The sequence below is a fragment of the Thermobia domestica genome, chromosome 1 (assembly GCF_964235325.1).
Source record: "Thermobia domestica chromosome 1, izTheDome1.hap1.1, whole genome shotgun sequence".
Lineage (NCBI taxonomy): Eukaryota > Metazoa > Arthropoda > Insecta > Zygentoma > Lepismatidae > Thermobia > Thermobia domestica.
In genome coordinates this window covers 267,573,318-267,596,801 of record NC_137454.1, presented here as the reverse complement: position 1 = coordinate 267,596,801, position 23,484 = coordinate 267,573,318, and the positions used below count along the sequence as shown (strand labels likewise).

Here is a 23,484-nt window from a genome sequence, read left to right as displayed (position 1 = left end):
ATTACTACGTCACTTAGCAACTTGAACTGAATCTTGTCACAAATTTTCATCAAAATTCAACTCTCACGGTTTATGGACCTTCCTCGTGAGTCGTTTTCTATTTCTCTGCAGGTAGTTTTTTTTTTTTCAAATCACATTCATTTTTACTGAAATAGATGTGAATAACACTGTTAATAACAGAACTGTATCTAGTCATTTTTTTCGAGAAGAACAAGTAGAATAACATCTAAAATTTATGATAAAACTTAAATAGTTATTCTTCTTACAGAATTTGTTACAATTTTATAAAGAAAAATTCTCTTGAAGAAATCCCTCCCTGGACAGCATTCCTCGTCTCGAAAGATTAGGCAGAACAAGAATTCCCGTTCTGCTTAAAGATAAGATCATTTAAAATAAATCTACAGTGTGCTGCAGGGCCTTTAGGCAGAATGGGAAGACGCCATTAAAACTCTTGCTATTTTGGTTTTTAAAAGATTTCGAATTGTTTTTAAGTGCCAATAGAATAAAACAACTTACTTTCGACAGGATAAATTTTCAAGCCAAGCACGCAACGCAACATTGAATGGAAATCAACCTTTACACGCCTGTGATCGTCACAACAACGTTTGATCAATCGATTGCCAACGATTTCATCTTGACGTCACACCAAGCATGAAAAAGTCGACGCTCATTGGCTCTGGCTGAGGGAGGAAATCCAATGCAATCGTTCGTTGCATCAACGAATTTTAAAGTTTGTATATATATATATATATATATATATATATATATATATATAAATGAACGATAATAGTATACGACCTTAATGCAAGATTGTACCCCCCCCCAGATTTTTGAAGTTCAAAATTCTTGTTAAAATCACTGTCTGTACGTGATAGAATGAAACAACTGAAATTTTGTAATCACAGCATTAGATTTGACTTATCTGTCATAACATATTTCATGCCGTAAAATCTTCGCAGATTTGTTATTGAATAATATGAAATATTTCCCGAGCCGAATCCCTGGGGAAAGCCAAACCCAGTCTGAGCACACACAACTCAAAAATCAATTTACGTGGAAATTATTGACGTGTTAGATTGTCAGATAAAACAGCTCTCTACAAAATATAAAGATGTAGATAGAGAAAATAATCCTACTTTATTTAAAATGTCTAATATAGCTATTTATCAAGGGGTTCCAATGACATTATACTAGACTTTAAAAACATGTAGAAAAGTTTTTTTCTAAACCCCGAAGTATGCATAAGTACCCAAGTACATATTGTCACTTTCCTTGTTTCGCTTACTTACAATACTGAAAGTACTTTCCGAGCATATAAATTATATATTTAGAACGGCTGTGCACTACCAAAATGTTATGTTACGAGACCAACTGATATTGAGTTAGTGTTTTTGCCATTTTTTCGCTATTAATAACGTAACAAATACACTGAGTCGAATCTGAGTTATGGTATTCCTTTAACTGTTCTTATCCTCTTCGATGAGGTATAGCATTTCTCGGTTTCTGATGTGAATATCAGAATAATTACTTTTGATTTTCAAAAGCTTTGTTGTGCGCCTAAAGGTTCATGAAGTCTCTCACATTCGACTTGAAATATCTGTTGTGTCGTATGCTTAAATTGCAACAAATGCTGTTGTTTTAATTTCTTCTGAGTGTGTTCATGGTATACCCTATATATGCAGCAAATTATTATGTAAAGTTGCACAGGTGCCTTAACGGTGACTTTGTCCATGTGTTCTTGCATTGCTGCATCAACATATTTCACGAATGATTGATTTGTATTTACGTCCTTTATCAATAGATAGGCTATATCGGCTTAAAGTTTAAAAGTGAGATCTACGTAAACTACTGTAATGTGTCCCATGCTCTTCTACCGGAAATCGAACTTCCAACCCCAACAGCCAATGCAGATACACTAACAGCAAGCAGTGAAAGACATTTCTTGAAGCCAACCGAACCACACAAAACATCTGAATCTTCGGACTCATAGTGTACACTTATAGCAAGTTTACACGCACTCAAAATTTTATGCAATCAATCAAAACAGAGAATGCGACACTTTTCTACATGTCGTAATAGAATATTTGGTGCGCCCACACTAGTTAACATCAACGCATTGCTGATGCGTTTCTTACAGTTCTAATGCTTCTTTACTTTTTTACCCAAATGTTACACGTATATTAGACCTGTTTAGGTCCACTACAAATTCCCTCCAAATAACAAACAAGGAAAGGAAAATAATGGCATTTTTATTTCATAATCTGTCTGCTATTTATTGCTTTTGTAAAATCACTTTATAATTTCGACGATACGTACGCATTTTACTTTTTACCTCCTGAGATACTTTACTTTGGCTGATGAGGTCCTTATTTCTTTCTAATCTCTCACATCCCATCAATGCACTAAATGATATACAGTAGTTTGTAGCCGCTCAACAGAATTCATGATTACATCTTCTCTAAGACTCACTAGTATTGAGAAAGAAGAAAAAGTATTTTGGGAAAACTAACAGTACGAACTAATAGGGAGTTGAAATAAAAGGACTATCTAATAATAAACCTTATATTTCTCTTCTCTTTGCAGACAAAGGCACCAAATTTCTGCACGCCAACAGAATAATCTGACATTCTCCAGGGCAAAACACAGACGGCACCATACACTTCGGAGCAATGAATTCTGATCGTCGTCAACAACAGCCGGAAAAAGCTCGTTAAGATCGGCAAGCAGTATAGGGTGAAAGGAACTAACACGGTACAGGCCAATACCAAGATCGGGCTGTTGTATCATCTGTACTCAGGACCGGATTTCCATGTTTTGCGCCCATAGGCCCTAGCGAAATTGCCGCCCCTAACCACACCAAACGCATCGCTCTCCAAAACTTCCATTCTCCTGGATCCACTTCTTAAAATATTACTTTTACGTTTGCTACTTAATTATAATTACTATTACTAATTATTACTGTTACTAGTTATTACTGTTATTTCTTGTTTCATTTTATGTAATATATTTTAATTCCTATATCTGGCCAGCATTTTGAGTAGATTCATTAAAATTTACCTGGCTTCTGCCTAACCTATTTAACATTATATGGTGTAAAAGACGGCAAAATATAAAACAATCTTCAATAATATAAAGAGTTATATTATTGTACCTAAGAAACTACAAAATGACGTTTTTGGAACTTTTGTGTATCAAAACTACGTCTTGCTTTGACATTGGCAAGATCATTAACAACGTCATCAAAATCAAGTTTAACAGTCAAGTCATTTCAGATGGCTAAAACAGCTAGTGTCTTCTGAAAAAGAGTAGATCTCAAATAGGTTTTGATTCTTGACAGTGTGGAAAATGATCTTTCTGCCGCACAGTTAGTTGCTGGTGTACATAAGAACACTTTAAGGCAAATACTTATGTTAGGATATAAGTCCTGAAGATTTTTCGATATGAGAAATCGCTTTAGTTCCGATAGTGGTATTTCTTCAGCACTTCCGAACTTTTCTTGAGCTAAAAGTAATTTTAACTGAAGACACTCAACAACAAATGAAGATTCCTCGATGTCGCTGTTCTTAAGAAGGAAAATCTGCTGAGAAATTCATTGTAGACCGCGATTCTCTTGTTCAATTCAGAAAGAAGCTTGTCAAGGACTACAACAAAGGTTTCTTGAAGACGATGATCTAGGTTTTCTATCTCTTTTTCCTCTTCTGATTCAAATGATTCTGATTCATTAAAGAATTTCTTCCTTTTCCTTAATCTTTTAAGCCTGTTTCCTATGCATTCACCATCAGTTTCAAGAACAGTCTGGACAGTCTTAGTTTTCTCTCACCAGACATCTTATAGAACTTAAACATACCTTTCAGTTCATCTATAAATGTGATGAGAAATGCGTACAAATTCACAACTGTAGCTACAGTCATATTATGGGATTGTATCTTTTCACTCATAGAATTAAATCTAATGAGAATGTCCAACCATACAGCTACCATACACGAAGTTTTAGGAGAAACAAGCTTTCTTAAAAGCTTTTTAACTCTGGTCTTTGTCTTTTTCATTTTCATCTTGGCTGAGAACCATACATTTGACAACCTTGGCAATTGCCTCAAAATCTCTGTTGAAGCTTTTGCATGCATCTTCGTTACGGACTGTTTTCTTATGCTCAGTGATTTGATAGAAATGTTCTTATCGTCAGGCTTTAAAAATGATTCTAAAATATTCCATTGATGGGTCGAGGAAGAAAAAAAAATAGAGAGTTATTTTAACAAGTCAAAAAATGATCTGGAGATATAACAACATTCTGCCACGCCAGATCCTACCAAATTAAGGGAATGTGTATAGCATGGCACATAAAATATCAATCGATTTGCTTCTTTAGTCTAGCCTGTAGTCCAGAATATATTCCGGACATATTTGATGCATTATCGAACGACAACTGATCAAACCACCATAATAACAAACTGACTTATGACAATATTTTCTACGACTAATCTGCCACAATATTATCGTAGTCACGGCCATTAAAAAATGGCTTTCCTTTATTTTATTGAGTCGTTGGTGAAATATGTATTTTCAATAATCATATAGTTTTTAAATATTTTTAATACATTACCACCCCTAAAAATTTGCCGCCCTGGTCCCGGGCCCATAGCCCATTCGGCCCTGTCTGTAGTACTGTTGGGCGATGAAAACCCATTGGTATAAAGTGAATGACTCCATCTGTTGGTTGAGATTGAGAATGCCAAATTATTTATATGGCATGCAGAGCTGAAATTCTGATTAGTTTTAAGTATGATACACCTTCGTGATGAGGATTACGATGGTGGCCTTAATATGGTAGGAAAATAAACGGTGTTCAAGCTCGCATTCTAGCAGAACAGCCACTGGCAGTTTGCACAAATTGTTTTAGCCACTCCTTAAGCCTATGTGTAGGTAAATCATGCGAAGTTAAGCACATTAGAAATATAACAACTAATGTTGGTAGGATATCAGCTTTTCTTTCGGAATCGCCACAACGTGCTAATGTTTTAAAAACGATCATTTATGAGTCTGCTATTTCTGGTACAAAGAAAACCAAACTGAAAGCACTTTGTGTGATACGTCTAGGTAGAAAGACATGAATCTGAAAATATATTCGTAGAACTTTTTCTCATATTGTAGCAACACTTAAGTGCTTAGAAAATGAGTACAACACTGAAGTCCCGCAGTGCTCCGAGCTACAGTGCCACGGTAAAATGTAACGACTTTATTGTGACATCGGAAATTGTAGCTCACAATGTTTCTTTCAGTCAAGCTAAGTAACAATCTGCAGAATCCAAAATTTGAAAATGAAATCTCTGAATTTTACGTCCCACGGTTATGCCGGTTAGGCTAAAGGAGACGGTGATGATGAGTAATAAATGAAACGGTGGAATGAAGAAAGTGGGAGGAAACGGGAGAACCCCGAGGAAACCCACGCACACGGTGTTTGTCCACCACAAAGTTTACTTTGCGGGGGCTGGGATCGAACCCGGGACCCCAAGCACCAGAAGTGGACGCTCTACCACTGAGCCACCGCGGCCCTTCCAAAATTTGATCTGTCGGTTGAAATTACCAATGTAAGAAATGTCTATCAAGTATTCGAAGAGCTCAGCGAAAATTGGATGTAGCATTCTCGTCAATATTTTATTCGGCGTGTAAAAGAGTTGGTGATATAGGAAAGAGATTCCAGTTCTAAGAGCCAGTGGTAGATCAAGAATGGGGAAACCTCAAGAAACCCTAAGGAGTGTTTCAAAATGACAACATTTGTTCCTTTTCTTGACCATTTCATTCAGCCGCAGGAGTAGATTTCAGAATAGGTTACTGCAAATCTTACCTCTTGAATTCGTCCAAATCGACACCTTTATGATGACTATTATGCTATAACTGCATTAATATATGACAAAGATTTACATAAAAATCCAGATAAATTAGAGCTGCATGCTGAACTTACTTTGAGAGGAAAATGTGAAACAAAGCAAAATAGCAGATTCACAAGATACCAGATATTGTAGTAAATGCACTACAACACTGCAACGAATACTATCCTAATAAAAGAATTATCTTCCAACTAATTGCTGCCTTACGACTTTCAACTCCTGCAATGCAGAAAATATACTTGCGTGGTATAACATCGGAAGAACGATTAAATGACCTTGCTTTAACAACTATTCGTGAAGGAAGAAGGGTTGATGTGGAAGAAGCGATAAACATTTTCTTTTCTAGAATGAAATCCAGAAGAATGGACCTAAGCCATTGAACAAAACATTGAACAATTTACTGTCAAACCACAACACTAGCATCAAATCAGTCCATAACAAATTCCCAGTACTGTATTTTAGCATGTTGTTCAATTAGAAATATAAGACAGTGTCCTTGTACTTCTACAATATTTTTAATATTAGTATTCTTATATAATTAGAATATTTAATGTATATTCTTTAGTACATAATATGCGACAAGTGTTGGCCTACCTGTTTATTTACTATGGTGTTATTAATTTTTCGTAAACAATATGCATATATGTTTATTTAGTATGTTGTTGTTCTGTTTGGTTTGCTTCAACTTATGGTTACAAAAGAGAAAAGCACTAGATATATTGTGTAATAATAAATAATAGTATAGTAACTTATATAATGTGTAATAAATATACAGACACACAAACTCATTCTCCTTATCTGGAACAAGAAGGAATTGCCACAAGCGTGAAAAGAATCTACCACTGTTCCACTCACAAGAAGGGTGACAAAACTGATTGTAATAATTATCGAGGCATCTCTCTTCATTCTCCCAAACATTTTATTAGCAAGATTGACTCCATACGCAAATGAAATTATTGGAGGTTATCAGTGCAGATTTAGGCAAAATCGATCAGATATTTACCATTCGACAAATACCTGAAATGGGAATATAATACTCTGGTACATCAATTATTTGTTGATTTTAGAAAGGCCTATCACTCGGTTTCGAGAGAAACATTCTACGACGTTCTTACAGAATTTGAAATATCAAAAAATCGAGTTAGATTAATTAAGATGTGTTACAACGAATCCCAAAGTAAGGTATGGGTAGCAAAATAACATGTCTATGAGCTTTAACATCGAAAATGGCTTGCAACAAGAAGATGCGTTGTCGTCATTATCATTCAACTTTGTTCTTGAATACACTAAGAAAATCAAAGATAGCAATCAACCTGAACCTACAGCTGAATGCCAATCACCAAATTATGGCGTATGCTGACGATGTAAATATAATAGAAGATGATAGGAGAACAATAGAAAGAAATGCAAAGGTCTTATTAAATGCTTGCAGGGACATGGGTTTAGAAGTAACTGCAGAGAAAACTAAATTCATGGAAGTTCGTCGGGATTGTAATGCAAATTATAGATGCATTAAACTATCAAATAATACTTTTGATAAACTGGATACTTGCAAATATCTAGGATCACTATTAACAGACCAAGGTCATATTCACGAAGAAATTAAATGTCGAGGAAAAAACTAGGAACACTTTCAAAGTTTTAAATTGAAATCCAAACGGAAAACGACCATTAGGAATACTTAGGCGTAGATGGGAGGACAATATTAACATATATCTCGCAGAAATATGAATACAAAGTAGAAAATGGTAATAATTGGGTAAGGACAGAGTTAACATGGAACCTCCACATAGCGTCATAAGGGTCGTCGTACGAGTTCAAACTTTGGTCAAACGGGCTGCAGAGGGACGGATGAAATGCCAGGCCTTTGGTGAGAGTGTCGTGACTACGTGAACAGTGCAGCCCTGGTTCAGCAAGTTTAAGGACAGTGACGAAAGACTCGAAGACGCACTACGTGCCGGAAGACCAACACATGTTCAAAATGAAGATCTTCAGGCAGCAACTGAGGCGAACAGTGGACAGACAGGTGAGGAACTTTGACTATAATTCAGTGAGTGGAGAAATAATTCGGCAGCACCTCCATCAACTTGGGAAGCACTACAAGTTGGGTCGAAGGGTCCCACTTGGTTTGACTCCGGGCCAAAAGGCAACGCGAGCTGACATCTGCGTTTCTTTTCTGTCTCGTCTGAGGAAGGAGCCATTTCTGGACAGGGTGTTGACATGTGATGAGAAGTGGGTCCTGTTCAAAGCTCCACGGTACCATCATCATTGGTTAGCATCCCATGAACCGACTCCAAAAAAACCGAAACCAGCACTGCATCAGAAGATCCTCCTGTGTGTTTGGTGGACTGCTCGCGGTAGCGTGCTTCGGAAACTGCTACAAGCTGAACAGAGCATCAATACAACAACTGTATACTGTCAGCAGTTGATCCGTGTTCAAGAAAAACTCAAAACTCAAAGCACCTCTGAATCTTGGAGGGGTTCTCCTGTTACAGGACAATATTATAAGCCCCACTTGCCTAAGATGACCCGGGACACCATTCTACTCCTTGGATAGGAAACACTTGCATCCGCCATATCCCCCGGATATTGCAACGTCCAATTATCACCTGTTCCATTCCTTGGACAATCACCTTAGAGGACGCCAGTTCAAATCCCTTCTAGAGGTTTAAAATGCACTTGATAACTTCTTCACTTCCCGGCCCTCCAAGTTCTACCGCGATGGAATTTATGGTCTTCCTGAGCGTTGGCAGAAGGTCGTCAATGCTTATGGGGACTATTTTTGATCTTCCAGGTACGTCTTTGGTGTCATATCGATGTTCGAAGGTGTTGGGTGAGAAGGAAACAGTACTTTCTTGGTTACCTTTATACTTCATAACAAGGTAAGTAGTCAGTGTTGGATTTCCAAGTCTCCGTATTTTGTGCAAGAAATATTGTTCGAATACTTAGACATTCAAGAAACTGCGTTACGTTCTTCGTTACCAAATTCTCGATCTTGGCATCCTATAGTGAAACAAGACCATCTCAAGGTATGTACAGGCGTTTTTGAAGCTCATCGTTACTGGTATCTGTGTTCAAGTTTTTCACCATATCTTGCTTTGTTTCTGCATATAGTTCGTCGTCGAAGAACGCGATCTTATGAATTCTTCGCTCAAGTACCAGAGATAACCACATTTTCCCCTGGGTTTCGTAAACGGCTGGATTATCTGTTTGATATTTAAGAAGGATTTTCAGGAACTCGAGATTATTTCTTGGAGCAGATGCTCCAACTGGTGATAAGAAACATACTTTCACATAAACTTTTAACAAGGAACGTACCCAAGTAATCAACCCTTTCTCTTCTTGATAAGTAAGGTTGAATTGGTCTCTAAAAAGCCATATTTGGATGCCCACAGTGCCTTTGCCATCCACTTGGCATGGTGAATAGCTCTCGGTGCCGAAAAAGGCCACCAAATGTCTCACCAACAAATTCGTTATTGCACTGAATATTATTTAAAATTTGTAAAGTTAACAGTGTTTCTAAAGGCATGATAAATACAAAATGCAATGGATGCACCAAATGGAATAAGACAGCCTTCATTGATCATTGTTGGAACAATATCTCCTACAGTGGCATAGTTGATTTGTAATAAATAATTACATGAACTGGATATAGGAGAATAAATGCATAAAACCAGAGTGTATCGCGTTGTCAATATAGCGACAATAAAGCACTAATTTTGTTAAACTTTAAGTCGATTGCGCAACCTCTAAATATTGAGCTATTGATTTGAAATTTTGCGTGTATTATTTATTTGTAAGGGAGAACAAATTTAAGGGGTGCCACGGTAAAATGTCATACTTTCGAAATTTTGGACCACCCTAATATATATATATATATATATATATATATATATATATATATATATATATATATATATATAATGTATAAGACACTATCACACAAATAAAGTTTAAAGTTAAAGTTGAAGTTGAAGCACTGACAGTTTGTCCTCTAAGCAGGATCCGTATATTACGTCATCTCCCTCAAAGGAGAGGCTGTCGAAGCTCTGTTGTTTATAAATAATAACTATAACTACGTCACTGATGGTAATGTCCGTAGCATATTGTTGTGATGGTAGTGCGTCAAGGGGTGCTATTATAAAAGTTTCTAATATCGGTCTAGTTCGTTGGAAATGGATGACAGAACACACTTATACAATGGTTAGTCACTACTGTGATAAACGTAGTCACGCCGGAAGAAAGTTTGTCAACTGAAAATTCTGAATTTCTGAACACACTGTATATATAGTATAATATGTGACAATCATATGATTCGCGCGGAGGAGCAAAAAAAATGTTGCTGGCCTTGTGAAGTCCATTCGCTGGAGGGGAATAGAAAAATGCTGGCTTGCATTTTTGTTCGTTGAAGGAAATTACGTGTGCAGGCCGTTGGAATGGCAGAATGCAGGAAGGTGAGGAATTATAAGAGTGAGAAAAAGACAAGGGATTTGTTGCAATGTGAATGCTAAGGTAGTACTAGATGTGGTCACTTCAAATAGTTAGCCTTATCATATTTCATATCTTGTTTACTGATACTCCGTGTGTTGTTCCTTTCCTCTTTTTTTCTTCCGCTGAAACGTAAAGAATGCTCGTCGCGTGTCGCCGGTTCGTATCTGCTGGGAACATGTTATTCTTGTTTGCCTCTCTTATCTTCTCTTTTCTTCTTCCTACCTGGTGTATTCGTCATTATCGTCGTATGGTATATGTTCTTCGCCATGATAAGGTTTAATTCTATCGATGGAGATATTCTGTTCTCCGTTCCTGAAATTATGAGGCATGCGAACTCGATAGAGATTATTGTTTAGTTTTAAGATTATTGTAGCCGGTCCGCAGTATCTATCGGTCTATTGTGATGACTCTCCAATTATTCGAAAGGGGAAGTAAATGAGTGCTTTATCTCCATTGTGGAAAGTTTGTTGTTTATGTTTTTTTTTTTTTATCAAAATACTTCATTTGTTGTTCGTGAGCCTTCAGTAAGTTTTGCCGTGTCTTTTCTCGAAGTTTTACGAGTTGATCTCGTTCAAGCTGTAGCTGAGAGGTAGTCTGTAGTTTGCAATCGCTGATTGTCCTGGGTTCGTACCGAAACATTAAAAAGAAGCTTGATGTTTTCGTTCCTAATTGAGCGAAACTGTTTAAACCAAAAGTAATATGAGGTAATAATATTGGCCAAATTTCGTGATTTTGTTGGACGAAAAATTTTAAGGAATTCTGTAGTGTTTTGTTCATGACCTCGACTAATCCTATGTCTTGATGGTTAAAAGCAGGGCAGAACTTAAATTCGAAATTATATATTTCCGCTAGTTTTTGAAGTTTTTTCGCTGTGTGTACAGGATGTTTGTCCAGGTGAAGGAAATGAAAGGCGCCGAATTTCATAATTATTTCTTAATATACGAACTGTTCAATTGTATCAGCAGTGATGCTATTAACAACTTTCGTCGCTATATAACGTGTACTTGTTTCGATGGCTACTAAAACGTATTTTTGTTTCCCTTCTTCGTGTGGATAAGGTCCTAAACCGTCAAACATCCATCATCCTCCTATATGGCCTATCGGGTGATGGAGAAGTTCTCCTTGTGGCTTTTTCGGGAGTTTTTTCAAGAGTTGGCACTCCTTACAGTTCTTGATTCTGAAAGCTAAGTATGATTTCATGTTTGGCATATAGTATTTGTTGAGGACAGTCTTATATGTCTTCGAAAACCCGCTGACGGGTCTTTATGAATAGATTCGAACCATGGCCCTGCCAAACTTTTCGGGATACATAAGATGAAGTAGCCCAAGTTCTGGATGTTTTTGTGTACGGTACAATATGTTGTTTTTTAATCGAAAATACTTAGCTGCTTTCATGGCAAAACTTTCTGTCGGTTCTCCCCCTTTTAAAACTGCTATTATATCAGCGTATGCGTCATCTTTACGCTGCTCTTCCCGTAAGTTCTTCAAAGATCCTGAGTATTCTATTTGAAGAATGGGTTTCTCTAGAGAATTGGATCTGTATGCATGTAAATCTTCGGTTGCCTCATGTGGGTCCATGGGTTCTAAGGTATTGTTATTTTGCTCTAAGCGGCTGATGATATCAGCCGGATGTTTCTTCCCTTCAATGTGGCAGATATCGAAATTATAGTCAGCTAAGAAAAGTCTAGAGCGAGTGTATTTTCCTACTCTGTCCAGGTGTGTACGCAAAGAAGTTAGACATTTTGCGTCTGTAAACAATTTAAATTTATGATTAAGTAAGAAATATCTAAATTTACCCAGAACATAAATAATAGCGTATAGTTCTTTTTGCCAGGATGAGCTCTTTGTCTCAGTTTTTGTGAGACATCTGGTACAATAGGAAACGATTCTTTCTCCGTTTGTTTTGGGGTCGCAACAAGCCAGGATCCCCCTAACTGGTGAGAGCTTGCGTCCGTGTACAGCCTTATGTCTAACTTTTCGTCGAAATGATAGAGAGAAGGGGCACTCAAAATGTCTTCTTTCAACTTCTCAAATAATTTATCATGTTTTTAGGTCCATTTATATTTGGCATTTTTAGTAAGGAGCTGCTGGAAAGGTTCTATCTTGGTCGCGAAGTCCTTAATATGACTTCGTAGATAAGAGCATAGGCCTATAAAGCTCTTAAGTATGCGTTTAGTAGTCGGCTTTTAAAATTCTTCATCTTCTTTGCTATTTTTGGTGAGATGCTTATCTTCTCTCCGGACACAAAAAATCCTAGTACTGGGAGTTCTCTATATAGCAGGTACGTCTTCTTGGGATTGGCTCGGAAATCGTGTCTCCGTAATTTTTAGAATAAAAGCTCGAAATCTGAGAGTTGTTGTTCCCATGTATATGAACCGATCACGGTGTCATCAGCAAAATTAATTATGCGCTTTGGTAAGCAATCTAATAGCATTTTAATAACAATCGTTAAAGATTGGGAAGAGGAACAGTGATCCATTACACATCTAAGAAATGTATAGCTTTTGCATGTTTGATTCACCTCAAAAGTCATGTATTTACCGCTTTTTGAATGCAATAATATTTGGAAGTAGGACTGAGAAATGTCCAGGATCGTAATTAGAGTTTTCCCTTTTAAGACCTGCAAAACGTCTTCTGTAGACTGGAATGTTATGCTTAAAAATTTGGTATAACTATTACATGCCTGTAGATTCAACACAAATCTGAATTCTGAACTGTTTGGTTTCTTGATCCCAATTAAAGGCGAAGAATAATTACTCGTCTGTGTCTCAGTTACAATTTTGGCATCTAACACTTGCTATAACTGCTTATCACTTTGGTGCCTAATTCCTAATGGAATTGGTGGGGAACGGTGATGGAATGACGCACTTTTATCTATACGAGTTTTGTGCTGGTATCCCCTAAAATAACCTATATCCTCTAGACTGTATGAAAACACGTCCCTATATTTGTATAATAAGTTAGTTACAGCTATTCGCTGGTATTCCGGTAAATCAGCATATATATCAAAAAGGTCAATGTTAAAGGTTTTAGCGGTGTGTCTAATCTTTCCTCTATCCCTTCTTGAGTACAAAATTGGTGCCTTTTCTTTTATTTTTTTCTATTCGAAATGAAAATTCTTCCACATCCTTCTCTGTATACGCCACAGGCGTACCTTTATTTAGCGTTATTATTCGTTCCGTAGGCTTGGAAATTAGTAACGTAAGGTCGTTACTCGGTACTCTCATGGTCATTGCCCGTAAGCCATATCGGTCTAATAAAGATTGTAGAGGAGTAGTATAAAATGCAGCGTCACGAATTTTTTGTTTTGAATCGATACAGGGAAGCAGAAATGATTTCGCCGGAATCGTAACCTTACTGGCTGTGATGACGTTTGCATTCGTTTGCAAGTGCAAAGAGTGAGTAGTTTCTTGTGACATTTCTTCTGATTCTTCTTTTTCTATTGGAAACATAGGTTTCCTAGGTTTTTTGTATAACGATATGGATTTATTCTCCAAGTCTATTTGAGAAAAAAAGTTTTGCGAGAATGTCATTCCGAAAAATCGGATAAAGTCAGCATCTATGATGCGGAAATAATGTGAGAAGGTAGTGGTGCCAATTTTAAATTTAATTAAAGCTACTTCTTTCAAAGTTAGAACTTTGTTAGTAATGCCCTTGATACGAGTTTGAAATGGTATTAGCGTACATTTTGAAGGTACGTTTTGCCTGGACCATAGACTAAGACTAGATCCCGTATCTATTATAACTGGTAGACTGCTTGAATTTACACTAATATTGAGCAATAGTTTATTATTTTCTGTTCCCAGCTTAACATGTTTTCGGTGTTCATTATAGGTCGTCTGGGTGAAAAAATTGCCGTCCGTATCCTTAGAAGTTTCCGCTGTTGCCTGCTCTTCTTCAATGTTATTACGTTTTGACTGCGGTGGTTCCTGTGTGGCCCCCGCCGACTTTTCTGGTATGGCCCGCGAGCCCAGTTATGAGTTTCCCTGGTTGGAATTTTTAGGATTATTCCAACACATGGATGCTCCGTAGTTCTTCTTGTAACAAATTGAGTATACTGAAATTTTATCGCCTTTTACAAAATTGTTCTTTTTCCTACCACCATTATTTCCTTTATTGGTATTCTTCGCATCCGCTTTTTGTCTGTTTCCTTTACGATTTTTTCCTCCGTTGTTACGCCTAAAATTCGTCCTCATAGCATTCTATGCCAATATTAATGATAGCTCGGCCATTTGATTAGCCAGCTTGGTGAGGTCCGTGTGAGGAGGCTGTGAGGGCGGGTTTTGACCTTGGTGGTGGTGCGGATTTGAAACTTCATGTGGAGTGGAAGTTGACTGTGGAGGGGAAATATTCTGCAGTGGTAGTGCCGAAGGTAATGAGTGCGAATAACAAGGAGCAACTTGGGTGTGATACACAGTAAAAATTGCCTGCCGTACATAGGTTGGAAAGTATGAATTAGGATTCGTTTGGCTATGAAAGTCGTTCACAGGAAATGTTGAGGGGCGGTTAGATTGGCCGATTAAAGAATGAATTGCCTGTGACAATTCTACATAATTCCTCTTCTGCATGAGGTCGTGTGCTTTTTCCAATTCATGAAGTCGATTCTGCAGCCGCTGGACTGTTTGAAAGGATTCTAACACTATCTTTTGCAGTAAATTTCTTTGTAATCCCAATGAAAGAAAATGGGTTTTCTGTTCCTAAGAAGCCTCTGGTATTAGATGTCTGATGGCCCTTAATTTCCTTAAGAAATATGAATCGACCGACTCATTTTCGTTTTGTTGTATTTGGAAAATTTTTAATTCCGCCTTATACGCTGGTAAATTTGGGCGGGACAGAGAAATTGATTTGGTTTTAAGTTGATCGTAACTTAGGGTGTCAAATTGGTTCTGATTTTGCAATTGTAAAACAAAGTCGAGTGCTACCTCCTGCATATACATTGGGAGAATTTCTTTCTTCTTTTCGGGGGTCCATGCCTGGAGTATAGCCAAATGATCAAACAGTATGAAAAATAGATTCGGCTCGTTTGTACTGTGATCAGAATATCTAGTTAGATGAGGATTATTCACAGGTATACGGGAGCCTGATTCTGCCATATTATTATCACTTTCTTTATACGTATGTTTTCCATATCTACTTGTCGGCATAAATACCTGCCAGCCTAAAACGAATCAATCTACCGTTAAGAGTAATTAAAGTGTATATGACAATACGGATGACTATCTTTATATAATCCTGCTTTAGCAATATTAACACTAAAAAGTTCTAAGTCCATTTTTCCGCTAATAAAAAGAGCGTCCCGTAGAAAACTCTTTTTAATGTCTGTAAATAGACGCCGACGCATCTACCATGTAAAATTTCTTGGATAGAGCAAATATAGTACTCGGGATTTGGACTTTTTCCATCAAATTTTATTATAAAATGTTACAATAGTAGTTTCCTTTAAATAATTTTAGGTTAGAATGTGGTAGGAACCCGATGACCAAGCGTCGTGAGCTTTGGGGTGAGGTAACTCTCTTTGACCAAGCGTTGTAAGAGGGGTTAAGTTTTGTGCGATTAGGTGTGTCTCTCGGTGAGGGCGTCGTGAAAGAAAGAGAAGGAACCCAATGACCGTGCGTCTAAGGGCTTAGGGATCAGGTGTCTCTCAATTGACCAAGCGTCGTGAGAGGGTAGGGCAACCCAATGGTCGGGCGCCTTAGGGCTAGGTGGTTCGATCAACCTGTGGACATTGATACTGGTCGAGGCGTGCAGCTCCTTTTTAACCTGAAGTGTCTGCTTCCTTCTGTGATCCTCGTCCTTCCGACTGTTGGCGATGGTGGACAACTCCTCTTCGGAACAGTCGTCTGATTGTTTTTATTTACTATTAACACGCGTAGTTCACACATGGTTATTGCATAACGTGTAGACATGCGGAACCTTACAATATTCTTTAGTACATATATGCAGGGGCGGATCCAGGGGGTGATCGGGGCGATCGTCCCCCAGAAGATGAAGCATTTTTTTATTTTAAATATAAATAAAACCCATACCCGAGTTTGACGCTCTTAAAAGTAGCTCTAAGTACCAGTACTACAACCCACCGCCCCCTCAGAAGTCCGCCCTCGATCCGCCCTTGCATATATGCGACATGTGTTGGCCTATCTGTTTATTTAGTATGGTGTTATTAATTTTTCGTAAACAATATGCATATATGTTTATTTAGTATGTTGTTCTTCTGTTTGGTTTGCTTCAACTTATGGTGACAAAAGAGAAAAGCACTAGATATATTGTGTAATAAATAATAGTATAGTAACTTATATAACGTGTAATAAATATACAGACACACAAACTCGTTCTTCTTATCTGGAACAAGAAGGAATTGCCACAAGTGTGAAAAGAATCTACAACTGTTCCATTCACAAGAAGGGTGACAAAACTGATTGTAATAATTATCGAGGCATCTCTCTTCTGTGTACATTCTATAAAATTCTCCCAAACATTTTATTAGCAAGATTGACTCCATACGCAAATGAAATTATTGGAGGTTATCAGTGCAGATTTAGGCAAAATCGATCAGATATTTACCATTCGACAAATACCTGAAATAGGAATATAATACTCTGGTACATCAATTTTTTGTTGAATTTAGAAAGACCTACGACTCGGTTTCGAGAGAAACATTCTACGACGTTCTTACAGAATTTGAAATATCAAAAAATCGAGTTAGATTAATTAAGATGTGTTACAACGAATCCCAAAGTAAGGTATGGGTAGCAAAATAACATGTCTATGAGCTTCAACATCGAAAATGGCCTGCAACAAGAAGATGCGTTGTCGTCATTATCATTCAACTTTGTTCTTGAATACACTACGGAAAATCAAAGATAGCAATCAACCTGGACCTAGAGCTGAATGGCATTCACAAAGTTATGGCGTATGCTGATGATGTAAATATAACAGAAAGATGATAGGAGAGCAATAGAAAGAAATGCAAAGGTCTTATTAAATGCTTGCAGGGACATGGGTTTAGAAGTAAATGCAGAAAAAACTAAATTCATGGAAGTTCGTTGGGATTGTAATGCAAATTATGGATGCATTAAACTATCAAATAATACTTTTGATAAACTGGATACTTGCAATTATCTAGGATAACTATTAACAGAGCAAGATCATATTCACGAAGAAATTGAATGTCTAGGAAGAAACTAGGAACACTTTCAAAGTTTTAAATTGAAATCCAACCGGAAAACGACCATTAGGAATATTTTGGCGTAGATGGGAGGACAATATTAACATATATCTCGCAGAAATATGAATACAAAGTAGAAAATGAATATAATTGGGTAAGAACAGAAGTAAATGTAAAGCTTCTGTAAATGCGGCATTAAACCTTTGAGTTCCATATTCTATAGGGTTAGTTAGTTAATTAGTAATATCTATCTATCTATCTATCTATCTATATATATATATATATATATAAAACTCTATGGCCTATGGAACCCGGAAGTTCAATGCCTCGTTCACAAAAGCTCTCCACTGACTTCTATCCTTAGCTAACTGCATCCAGTTACCACTTTGTATTCCAATCTCTGTGAGATCTATCTTAATATTGTCCTCCCATCTGCGCCTAGGTCTTCCTAATGGTCGTTTTCCGATTGGTCTTCCAGTCAAGACTTTGAAAGGGTTTCTACTTTCTTCCATCCTAGCTACATGACCCGCCCAGGTAAGCCTCCTAGACTTGACGACCCTAACAATGTTGGGTAAACCATATAAATTATGTAGTTCCTCGTTATGAAGTTTCCGCCATTCTCCATTCCTGTTCCTCTTGGGTCCGAATATTCGTCTCAGGATCTTGTTCTCAAATACTTTCAGTCTATGTTCTTCCCTCAGAGTAAGTGACCATGTTTCGCAGCCATACAGAACAACAAGCATGATTATCGTTTTGTATATTTTAAGCTTTAAATTCCTCGACAGAATTAGCGACAACAAGAGATTTTGAACCGAATAGTAACACGAATTCCCTGTTTTGAGTCGACATTTAATTTCTTCGTGAATATGATTTTCCTCTGTTAATATTGATCCTAGATATTGAAACTATCCACTTTATCAAAAGTATTATTTAATATTTTAACGCATCCATAATTTGCTGTATTCCGGTCCCGACGCACTTCCATGTATTTAGTTTTCTCTGCATTTACTTCTAAACCCATATCCCTGCAAGCGTTTAATAAGATCTCTGCACTTCTTTCTATTGTTCTCCTATCACCCCTATTAAATTTACATCATCAGCATATGCCATAACCTGGTGAATACCGTTCAACACTAGGCCATGGTTGCTATCTTTGATTTTCCTTATAGAGTATTCCAGAACGAAGTTAAATAATAATGGCGACAACGGATCCCCTTGTTTCAGGCCATTTTCGACGTGAAAGCTCGTGGACAAAAATTTCCTACCCGGACTTTACTCTGGGATTCATTTAAACATATCTTAATTAATCTAATTAGCTTTCTCGGTATTCCAAGTTCTGTAAGAACGTTCTATAATGTTTCTCTCCTAACCGAGTCGTACGATTTTCTAAAATCAATAAGTAGTTGATGTACCGGGGTATTGTATTCCCACTTTTTTTTCGAGTATTTGGCGAATGGTAAATATTTGGTCGATAGTTTATCGATTACGTCTAAATTCGCACTGATCATTTGCGTATGGGGTCAGTCTTGCTAATAGAATATTTGGAAGGATTTTATAGGATGTTGACAGAAGAGAAATGCCTCGATAATTATTACAGTCAGTTTTGTCGCCTTTCTTGTGAATTGGAACAATGACTGATTCTTTCCACTCTTGTGGCAATTCTTCCTTGTTCCAGATAAGGAGAATGAGTTTGTGTATGTTGTTCCACAATTTTTCGCCTCCAGCTAAAATTAACTCAGCCGGAATTTCATCTACACCCGGAGATTTGTGTTTCTTTAATTTCTATATAGCGGTTTCTACTTCTATTCGGTCGGGTTCTGGAATATATAAGGTTCTGCGGTGTGTATCTCCTTTTCTCCGCGCACACTAGTTTTTGGTTGCGTGTTAAGCAAATCGACAAAGAAATCTTTCCATCTATTTAAGATGCTATCCGTATCAGTGACAACTGTACCGTCAGATTTCTTTAATATATAAGCACGAGGTTGATAGCCTTTTTTAAATTCGTTGATTCCCTTATACATGTTCAAATGTTTTTATTTTTACTATTATCTTCAAGTCCCTTATATATAATGTTTAATTATAGTCTGTATTATCGCGTTATCATGCACTATGCTTTAGCCCCCTCCTTGATCATATCCTGGATCCACGCCTATATATAAAGGTAACCACGAAGGTTCTGTTGCTTTTTCATCCACTACCTTCGAACATCGATATGTCACCTAAGACATACCTGGAAGATCAAAAATAGTTCCCATGAGCGTCGACGATCTTGGTGGACCATGAAGCCAACAAGGTATCAAGTGAATTTTGCACCTCTACTAGGGATTTCAACTAGCGTCCTCTAAGGTGATTGTCCAAGGAATGGAACAGGTGATAATCGGACGTTGCAATGTCCGGGGAGTATAGCTGATGCAATAGTGTTTCCCATCCAATGGTGTCCTGGGTAATCCCTACCACGTGGGGTTTAGCGATGTCCTGCAACAGGAGGACCCTTTGTGGTTCAGAAGTGCTGGCTCCAGAGTTTTGAGTTTTTCTTGAACACGACTCAACTGCTGACAGTACACAGTTGTACTGAAGCTATGACCAGATGATAGCAGTACCCGATGCACGATGCCGCGACCAGTCCACCAAACACACATAAGGACCTTCTTTTGGTGCAGTGATGGTTTCGGCTGTTTCGGAACTGCTTCATGGGATGCTAATCAATGATGACGGCGCCGTGGAGCTTCGTACAGGATCCACTTTTCATCACATGTCAACAGCCTGTTCACAAATGGCTCCTTCCTCAGATGAGACAGCAAAGAAACACAAGTGTCTGGTCGCGTTGCCTTCTGGCGCGGAGTCAAATCATGCGGAACCCATCAACCCAACTGGTAGTGTTTCCCAAGTTGATAGAGGTGCTGCCGAATGGGTTCTCCACTCACACTGAATTGTAGTTGCAGCACCTCACATGTCTGGTCACTGTTCGCCTCAAGTGCTGCCTGAAGATCTTCATTTTGTACATGTGTTGAATTTCCGGCACATGGTGAGTCTTCGAGTGTTTCGTCACCGTCCTTAAACTTGTTAAACCACCGCTGCGTTGTCCGCGTAGTCAGGACACCCTCACCAAAGGCCTGGCATATCGTCCGTCCTGCTGCAGCGGCGTTTGACCCCAGTTTGAACTCGTACAGCATACACGACTTTATGAAGTTCTGTGGAGGTCCCATGTTCACTCGGTCCTTACGCAAGTTTACGGTGTAACTGAACTGCCACAACCAGGTAGTATGTTCGATATACCCATACCAACAACTGACCTTCGCCTTATCTACATTCGCATTCAACTCACGGTGTGAGGGCAAATTGAACGCAGACCTCCTCACCACTAATGTCTTCTTTTTCGTTCTTGTTACTTTTCTAAAAGACTTTTCAAGTCTTTCTTTGAATTAATATCTTGTTTAGTTTTTCTCCATTTCTTTCTGGTTTCTCTGCACATTTTCCTCACCGAAATGAACACATTTATTTATTTATTACTTTAACCACTTTTGTAAGACTTTTTTTTTGACATTTTGTAATTGCAACCTATGTTCTTATTTCGACATCCTAAAGATGTCTAACTCAAATAAATCTTCTGAACTGCTCAAACTGATCAAACATGAGAGACTGCTGTGACATAGTTACATGCTTCAAGTCTTTACTACTGTGTTAACAATTTTTCCTCAAACATTTTTCATCTGAATGAAAGCAAAACAACAACAGGAAATTCTTTGTTTTTACTCCTATCTTTTTTTTTCTCCTTGTAGGTTAAGAAAACTAGCTGCTGAGCATGTAGGGAAATCCATTGATCGCCGTTTTGTTTGAAGCCAATTGCAACTAGAAGTGAGTGGTGTTAAACTGACGTTTCCTTTTATAGTTAATCCTATTGGGAACGGCGATGAATGATTCAAAATATACGGTGGCAGTTTTTTTTTCCGAGGTCAACGATTTCTGGGGCTTAAATATGTCCAATCCCTCTTAACCCTTCAACCAAGATAAAGTAATTTTTTTTCGGAATCTCCTTTTATGATTAGAAAGGAACTGATTCTTTTCAGTATTGCCTGGCTCAGTCTGCAAAGGCTTCGGCTCAAAGAAGACACGTGAAAACTGTGGTCATTGGTATGTCAAACCGTAGAACAATAACTTCAAGGTCACCATGTGCATATAGAACCTCACTCTCTTTCCTTTCTACCTTTGAATAACTGGGATTTCCATACCACTCCCCCCCCCCCCCAATGTAAACAGTTTTAAAGAATAAAGACGACGTTGGGAACGCAGCTCGTCTAGGAACTGTTTAGTGAAATATCTTGTTTCGAAATAGAGTACATGAAAGGCAATTGCTGTTTCTTCCGAGAAAAATTACAAATATCAAAGTACCAAGATACATTGTCGGAACTCTTTGGGGAGACGGCCCCTCTGCCCCGCCCCTTCCCTACGTCACTGCCTCTTCCAGTGTCTTCTCGGTTACTTCTAGATAGGGAAGAACTTCCCTGATGTCCGGCCAGTGCAATGTATGGTTAAGCTTCTTTGCATCGTAGACTACATACTTCTTTCGTCAGGGAGTCTAATGATAGGTTGAACGATGTCTAAAGTGTGCGGCTTTAGCCTACGACTACTAACTAATCTGATAGTTTTAATTTTTCTTACCTTTGAAAGTGGCACATGGTTGTTGGACATTTCAGTTCCCCCAACCCAATATTAATAACGTATCGTTAATACCTTGATAATATTGTATTTTTAGTTTGACTGATCAGTTTGGTTGGGTTCATTTAGCACTATTTCGCGACGTGATATATACATGCTAACGCTGGATAAAAATACATTAGCTCCCACCAGGTATTGCACCTGTGATTACACACATTAGCTACTTGGCCATAAAACATCACATGAGATTTTCGGTTTCGATTTCCTTAGGAATACTGCGAATGGCTGTAACTTTTAAGAATGCACACCGACAAATATGTAATACGTAACCCAACAAATTTAATGAAATATTATTAATGTGGTCTCACACTAGAAAAAAAAGGTTGCTTACGACATTTTGTTGCAGTCTTTTAATATCAGTATTTCATTCTACTATCTGTTTTAGAATAATATAGCTCTGGTTCATATTTATCCTACCCTTTCGAAGTGAGGAAAGTTAGAAAGCTTTAACTACAGTAATTTACCATCGGCTGGTTTGAAAACGACAACCTTTACTATTTCATCGATTGTATGACACCTTTCGTAGTAAAATTGTAAACGATCTTGTACGATGAGTCGTTTCTGTGCTTGTGACTCACTGCTTCTTCTTCTTTGGTTGTGTGAATTCGAGTTGCAACGAGGTGACAGTAGCAGTAAGCATTCAAAAGTTGTTACATTGCTGTGATTCTGAATAGATACGTAGACTAAAGGAAGAACTTAACAAAAATTACTTTCCTTCCGCTTTATGCCACGGCGGCCAATGAGTGCTGCCTGGACTTCGTATGAGGTATTCCAATTAATATGGTACAACCACCTGTCGCCTTGTATGTTTTTAATCAAAATCCATGAATAAATACACTTCACTGCGGAAAGTAACGGGCTTAATGAAGTCGAAAACAACCTAAAACCATACTTATGTCGTAAAGTAATCATAGATATCATGGCATAGAGAATTCTGGCAGAGCAAAGTGTTTCTCATTTAAATATCTAAAATATCTAAATATTTTAATTAATCATTGATTTTGTATCCTATTATTTTAATTATAAATATTTTAAATAACTAACTCAAACTTACTTGTCCATATACTGTGTGAGCCTTATATATGCAATGCATGCAGCATCTTCTCCCAGCAAGTGCACATGCGGATTCAGAATAGTGGTGTTCACTGCTTTACAATTCTTACCCAACACTGAAATGGAAAACGAGGAAAATGTTAAATCATTAGCTTCATAAAGAAATATAATGCT

At 37.7% G+C, this 23,484-nt stretch overlaps 1 protein-coding gene across 22 annotated transcripts in view; it reads right to left on the bottom strand.

Annotated features, from left to right (window-relative positions):
• The window catches only part of CaMKII (Calcium/calmodulin-dependent protein kinase II), a 1,422,941-nt gene that overhangs the window by 49,763 nt on the left and 1,349,694 nt on the right, over window positions 1–23,484 (bottom strand). For all 22 annotated transcript variants that reach the window (XM_081726364.1, XM_081726368.1, XM_081726335.1 and 19 more), the window contains one exon: window positions 23,312–23,426. In XM_081726364.1, coding sequence (XP_081582490.1) covers window positions 23,312–23,426 — 115 coding nt within the window. The remainder of the gene's footprint in view (window positions 1–23,311; window positions 23,427–23,484) is intronic.